Here is a 7,189-nt window from a genome sequence, read left to right on the forward strand (position 1 = left end):
ATTTGTAAGCTTTCAATTCATCAGAATATTCATTCAACATGACATGCAGTCTCCAAACCTGTGACCTCAAGTAAACCAACAACTTTAACTGAGCTGAAAACAAAATCTGCATTGTGAACAGACATAATGACTTGCCTTTCCAACCCGAGATCAAAATGTTGAACACAGATTTTTCATCTTGTCGTGATGGATAAAGTGACAGCAGAGAGAAAAGGGGCTTCAGACCTGTGATATTTACACACCGGTTAGCAAACATGATTACCTACAAATTCCTTTCAAAAAGGCCTCTCTCTTGAGCCTATGGGGCTTAATGGAAGTTGGAAACAACGGTGACAAACAGCGTTTGGATACTTACATTGAACATCTAGTACAGATGAGCCTGTTGTTAAGTCTTATCACCTTTAACATCTGAGATCCAAGGCTGTACTTGAGAGCTGCACGAGGATCCTGGCACCCTTTCAACTTGGCAGTGAGCTTTGCCTCCCCCACCAAAGTGCCCCATTGCTCCCTTCTGTTTTGCATTAGCCTCCACCCTAACGTTGCTGTCCTGAAAGTGTTAACTCATTAACCAGCTGGAAACTCGTTCAGCTGAACCAGTTCAGCTGTTGGTTCAGCGGAATCAAATAAACATGTATTGGGTGCTGGGTGTTAATTAATGGACTTAAGGCCCAGCCCCAACCAGAAGAGACGTGCACTTTATTGGAAACTTGTGAAGAGCACTTTTCTCTGAGGAGGTGGGATGGTAAACACCGGGGCTAGAGCCCTGCCAGCCTGCTGTGGGACCAACCATCTATTCCTAAGGCATTGATGACCTAGAAATGTGGGACCCTTCCTGTCCCCTGTACTATACCAGGACTCCTCTCCATTAAGAGCTTCAAGATCATTTCCCCAAATTCTCCATAAACCCAGGCAGCTTCCTCTTGTGCAGCCCTTGGACCGTCCCCATTGCACCGTCAGGGCCATTTGTAGAACACTAGAATTTCCACACTCATAATTTCACAACACTAACAGTGTTCAAGCAAAATCAAGAGGGAAGTCAACACCCATATATCCCAAGTTGTTCAATAAGATAAAATAAAACTGGCCGGCGCTGTGGCTCAACAGGCTAATCCTCCGCCTTGCGGCGCCGGCACACCGGGTTCTAGTCCCGGTTGGGGCGCCAGATTCTATCCCGGTTGCCCCTCTTCCAGGCCAGCTCTCTGCTGTGGCCTGGGAAGGCAGTGGAGGATGGCCCAAGTGCTTGGGCCCTGCACCCCATGGGAGACCAGGAGAAGCACCTGGCTCTTGCCTTCGGATCAGCACGGTGCGCTGGCCGCAGTGCGCCGGCCGCGGCGGCCATTGGAGGATGAACCAACGGCAAAGGAAGACCTTTCTCTCTGTCTCTCTCTCTCTCTCACTGTCCACTCTGCCTGTCAAAAAAAAAAAAAGATAGAATAAAACTGATCTCTCATGTTAAAAAGAGTCAATTCACAAAAAACCATGTATGTGTATATTTTAAATTTAAAAAATCAAGAATAATAAACTTAATTTAAAACACAAATAAAAATTCATTTTACCCTTAATTATAAAACACATCTTTTGGCTATGTATTATTGGAATATCTTAAAGTTAATTTAGAAGTGCTCATAGTTGATAGAGACACAAAAAATCTGTGCCAGAAAAGTCATATTCAGACTAATAGCAGTGGTATCAAAAATGTTGTAATTGAAGTAGAAACTATGAATGAGCTCTGTTGCAGTAGAACCTACAGTCTTTTCTCTAGAATTAATACTACAGAGACCCATAAAAGATTAATCAAGACAAAGAATCAATAACTTCTCAAGTGCTAATAAGCGCTGCCTTGTTCTGTGATATGTTGAGCAGTTTATCATGTTTAGCTATATAAAGATTTATAGAAAATCCATAGTTAAAACTAAAGGATGAGGTAATGCAGCACTTAGTAAATGAAGCCCAATTAAAATTTATGCTGGGTATCATGCATTCCAAGGATCTGCAAAAATCATTTTTGATACCCCCCACACTTTTCTTTAAGGATAAGGAGAAAGAAGAGTTAGTCATGTCACTTAAACTGTGTTAATAGGGGAATAACTAAGAAAAGTACAATGCTGTTCAAGCGCAAATCTGCCTGTTTGGGAGAGAAATGCAGAAACACGCACTGAAGATGAATGAGCTTTTTTTCCTTGCCCTCTTTTTCATCCAAGGATCAACTTTTCGTGGAATTTCTTTTTTAAAGTTATATAAGATGTCTTTTAGGATCGTTGAGGTCTCTGCTCTCAATCAAGCTGATAGATCTGCAGGTCCTGTGAGTGGATGAGTTAATGGGCAATTAATAGTTCATAAATTGTATGTCCTGACCATTAGGTTACGTCACTCAGCTTCACACCAAGACATGTTATCAATTAAAGGCATCAAATCATATATTTAGTAAATTAACCTTTGAAGCAATATTATAATCACAAGAATGAGCCTAATCAAATAGATGGGCCACAATGTTTTCATGAATTTGGAAACATAAACTAACTATAAATAATTACAAACAAGTAAATTCTGGTGAGGATTCAAGTTTTCTTTAGTATCAGCAGTTGGAAAGACCAAAGAATATATATAAGCTAAATTGAAATTAGTAGTTAAATCAAAGTTTAAAATGAATATATGTGAAAAATGTAAAAAATGCCAAATTTTCTTAACAAAAAATAGAGTTCACCACCACATCAAACTGGTAGGTAACATTTTTTCCACTAAAATGTGAGAGATCCTTGAATATCTTTGGGGAAACTTCTGATATAGTTCATGATTTCTGACCCAATTGCATTGAGAATTTTTTAACCAAGTCTGATGTATTCTGAGATAAATTAGTTTTATTTGGCAATGGACAGCAATGAGTAAACTCACATACATAACCACACATACACCTACACATGTGTTTCACCTTGGGCCATATTGAAATATCTTTTAAATATCTGTCAGAAATTCATCTGATTTGATAGTTTCAGTGATGCCCAATCTCTTTCCATTCATGTTCCTTTTGTCATAGGACAGGCCAGAAATCACACAAAATCAAGCAGAGTGAATACGAAGGTTTAAGAAGAAATGGTATGGCTGGCGCTGCAGGCACAGCGTGGAAAGCTGCCACCAATGGCACCGGCATCTCATATGGGCTCTGGTTGCAGCCCAGCTGCTCCACTTCCAACCCAGCTCTCTGCTATGGCCCGGGAAAGCCACAGAGGGTGGCCCAAGTCCTCGGGCCCCTACTACCCATGTGGGAGATCCTGAAGAAGCTCCTGGCTTCTGGTTTCAGCCTGGCCCAACCTTGGCCATTGTGGTCATTTGGAGAGTGAACCAAAAGATGGAAGATCTCTCACTCTCTCTTTGTAACTCTGCCCTTCAAACAAATAAAATAAACCTTAAAAAGAAAAGAAAAAAAAAACACAAAAGGTACGTTTTTACCCACGGAAAGTTGCCAGGGGAAAAGTCTGAATGCCACGTACATCAGTTACTCGTAATATACCTTTGCCTTCAAGTAACAGAAAACTCAAACAGCATTGCACGACGAAGAAGAAAAATATTAGATCACATAAAAGCAAGTTCAGAGACATTTGGGTTCCATGGTTAATCCAGTGGTTCAACAACAAATTCACAACCCAAATTATTTCCTGCCCTGGAGTCTGCCAGTCATGCTATTGACCTCCTGAAGCTGTTTTTCTTGTGGTTGTAACACGGGTCCTGGCAGTGATCTTGGCTACATGCTTCTTCACATATGGAAGAGGAGATTTTTTTTCATGACTCTTAAAAGTAAGAAAGAACTTTCTTCTTTTTTTTTTTTTTTTTTAATTTATTTGACAGAGTTAGTGAGAGAGAGAGACAGAGAGAAAGGTCTTTCTTCTGTTGGTCCACCCCCCCAAATGGCCTCTATGGACGGAGCTAAGTTGATCCGAAGCCAGGAGCCAGGTGCTTCTTCCTGATCTCCCACGTAGGTGCAGGTGCCCAAGCACTTGGGCCATTCTCCACTGCCTTCCCGGGCCACAGCAGAGAGCTGGACTGGAAGAGGGGCAACCGGGACAGAATCCGGCGCCCATATGGGATGCCGGCGCTGCAGGCGGAGGATTAACCAAGTGAGCCACAGCGCCGGCCCCCAAGAAAGAACTTTCTTTAAAGCCCCCAATAAATTTCTCCTAAATCTCATTTGTCAACATTAGGTTGGGTTAGCAACTGGCACAACCAATAAGCCGCCACTTGGGATGCCCACATCCTATATTAGAGTTCTAGTTTGAGTCCTGGCTCTGCTCCCATTCTAGATTCCTACTAATGTGCATCCAGAGGGCCAGGGGGTGATATCTCAGCACTTTGGTATTTTCCACCCAGATTGAGTACCAAGTTCCTGACTTCAACCTGGCTCAGCCCCAGGTGTTGTGGGCATTTGAGGAGTGAACTAGCAGAAGGAAGTTTCTCTCTCTGTGTGTGTGCATGTGTGTGCCTTTCAAATAAAATAAACAAATTTTACAAAATCAGGTCATATTCCTATTCTAAACTAATTAGTGGAAAGGCTTCTAGAATTACTGTTGGATCAGTCAGGGCCACATCAAAGTGTTGATACTTTGGAGTATGATATGCAATGGGTTCATGTTTTTAAGGAACAGAACAAGTGTGGGACAAGACAAAGGTCAATGCACACGACAGCATGATGACCTGTCAGAGCTCACATTCTCAGGATAGAGGGTGGCAGTCGTAAGTCCCACTCATTAATGTTTCATTAGTAAGATAAGTCATCATTCTTTATCATAACTCCTATGGATTTGAATACTCATTTTCATGCAGTTATTTACCCACTCACCTAGCAAGATCTGGCTCAACAATTTAATTACATCAGAAACTATAACTAATTATTAAGGTATAGTTCAAGGTCACAGAGTCATAATCATAGGATAATTATCTGCTGTATAAATCATACCATTTTGATGAAATACAAAAGTTGCCTGGCAAATAAACACCTAATTACATGGCAAGCTCAATATAATTATTATTAAGTAATCTATCAGAATGCAAAATCACTACTCAATGTGGTTATAATGATCAGCCTTGTTAAACGTCAAAAGTTTCACATGAATACTTACGTCTTATAAAAGAAGCAATTCTAAAATCACATAGAGCATTAAAAAAACCAGTTTTGTTTGTTTGCCTTTGTTTTTTGTTTTTACCAAATAGTCTCATAAATCTTTTCTTAGGGTTCAATTCAAAGGACTTCAGATTAGGAAGGGAGGAAGGCAAGAAACGACAATGTAGAAAAGAAAAGTAAAGGCCATATGGAAAAACAGAAAAAAAAATTCCCAAATCTGAAACTAACTGAAATCCAGAAGGCAATATAGTAGTAAATGACTGGAGAGGTGAAGGCTCCAATTCAAGAGCTGCTACTAATTTTTTCAGGATGCAAAGAAGACTTTTGCATTCCCACCTCAAGGGAGAATGGATTGTCAGAAGATTATCACTAGCATCTATTTATAAAACTATCTACAAAGAAAATTTCAGAATTCACTGTTTCGGAAGCCAGCGCCACAACTCACTTGGTTTATCCTCTGCCTGCAGCGCCAGCATCCCATGTGGGCACCAGGTTCTAGTTCCGGTTGCTCCTCTTCCGGTCCAGCTCTCTGCTATGGCCCAGGAGCGTAGTGGAGGATGGCCCAGGTCCTTAGGCCCCTGCACCCACATGGGAGACCAGGAAGGGGCACCCTGCTCCTGGCTTCGGATCAGTGCAGCGCCGGCTGTGGCAGCCATTTGGGGAGTGAGCCAGCGGAGGGAAGACCTTTCTCTCTGTCTCTCTCTCTCACTGTCTATAACTCTACCTGTCAAATAAAATAATAATAATAATAATTCACTGTTTCTACCTTTTACCAGGAGGCAAATACATGTCCTTTCATCATGAATTTGTCCTTCCATAAAGTGAAAATTAAAGAGTTACACAGAAAATAATATGACCAATTGCTGGTCTTCCTATTGCCCACTTGGATACACACAAGAAATTAAAACCAATGAATGTGTTCAGATTGATTACCCCTGTATACCCCATTGTGTTGTAATTAGCTTCTTTCTATCCCTCATCAGTTTCTCCCAATTACTTTACTTCTTATTTCTAGAACTGTATGAATACCATATATACCCATTTTTATTGGTTTTAGATTCCAAGAGTCTTATATATTTGCTATACATTTGAAAGTCTTTATTTATTATCACTTCTACTACTCCAAAGGCAATATCCTCCATGTAAGAGTTAGATTCAAATTTTTTTAAGATTCTTTTATTTCAAAATCACAGATACAGAGAGAGAGGGAGAAACAGAGAAAGACATCTTCCATCTGCTGATTCACCCCCTAGATGGCTGCAACAGCAGGCTGAAGCTAGGAGCCAGGAGCTTCTTCCAGGTCTCCCACAAGGGTAGTAGGGGCCCAAGCACCTGGGCCTTCTCCCACTGCTTTTCCCAGGCCATTAGCACGAAGCTGGATCAGAAATGGAGCAGCCGGGACACAAACCAGCAACATTGAACAGTACAGCTGCTTCGAATACTTGGGAATTTCAGAATGACTGACACTTCCGAAGCTGTTAAAAATTTTGAAGAGATGTTTGCCAGTAGATTCACAGAAGATGACAAAGAATACCAGGCATATCTGAAGCGCCCCCCTGACACCCCTCCCATTGTTGAGGAGTGGAGTAGCAGAGGAGGTGGGGGCCAGAGGAATCGAGGCAATTGGTTGCAAGATAACAGACAGTTTAGAGATAGGGACGGCCGACGAGGGTGGCCAAGTGACGGTCGGTCGGATCAGTGGCGCTGCCGGTCCTGGGGTAACAGTTACCCGCAGCAGAGGCAAGAGCCCTACTACCCCCACCAGTACGGACACTGCGGCTACAACCAGCAGCCTCCCTACGGTTACTACTGATAGAAATGTCCGCCGCTTTTAATAAAAACACCGCTCCATTACCAAAAAAAAAAAAAAAAAAAAAAAAGGTGGTGGATTTACCTAGTTACCCACAACACCAGCCCATAGATTCAAATTTTTAAGTCAACCAATATTGAGAAAGTAGAAGTACGTTGGAGACTGTTCAAAATGAAAGGAAAAGCTGAAAGAGGTAGGGGACAAGGGGAGGAAGGATACACAGGTAGCAAACAACTGGGAGGCAAGAGGGCAACTGAGACCCACCA

The 7,189-nt window shown here is 41.8% G+C and overlaps 1 protein-coding gene across 1 annotated transcript; it reads left to right on the forward strand.

Annotated features, from left to right (window-relative positions):
• The first annotated feature begins 6,531 nt into the window (after window positions 1-6,531).
• On the forward strand, window positions 6,532-6,966 carry LOC133761168 (RNA guanine-N7 methyltransferase-activating subunit-like protein). The gene has a single exon (XM_062193824.1). The coding sequence runs from the start codon at window positions 6,570-6,572 to the stop codon at window positions 6,924-6,926; it is 357 nt and encodes a 118-aa protein (XP_062049808.1). The 5' UTR covers window positions 6,532-6,569; the 3' UTR covers window positions 6,927-6,966.
• The last annotated feature ends 223 nt before the right edge of the window (window positions 6,967-7,189 follow it).

The sequence above is a fragment of the Lepus europaeus genome, chromosome 5, assembly GCF_033115175.1.
Source record: "Lepus europaeus isolate LE1 chromosome 5, mLepTim1.pri, whole genome shotgun sequence".
NCBI classification, from domain to species: Eukaryota; Metazoa; Chordata; class Mammalia; order Lagomorpha; family Leporidae; genus Lepus; species Lepus europaeus.

Excerpts from the sequence above, each read along its gene's own strand:
- LOC133761168 (XM_062193824.1), top strand. The coding sequence starts at position 6,570 with ATGACTGACACTTCCGAAGCTGTTAAAAATTTTGAAGAGATGTTTGCC.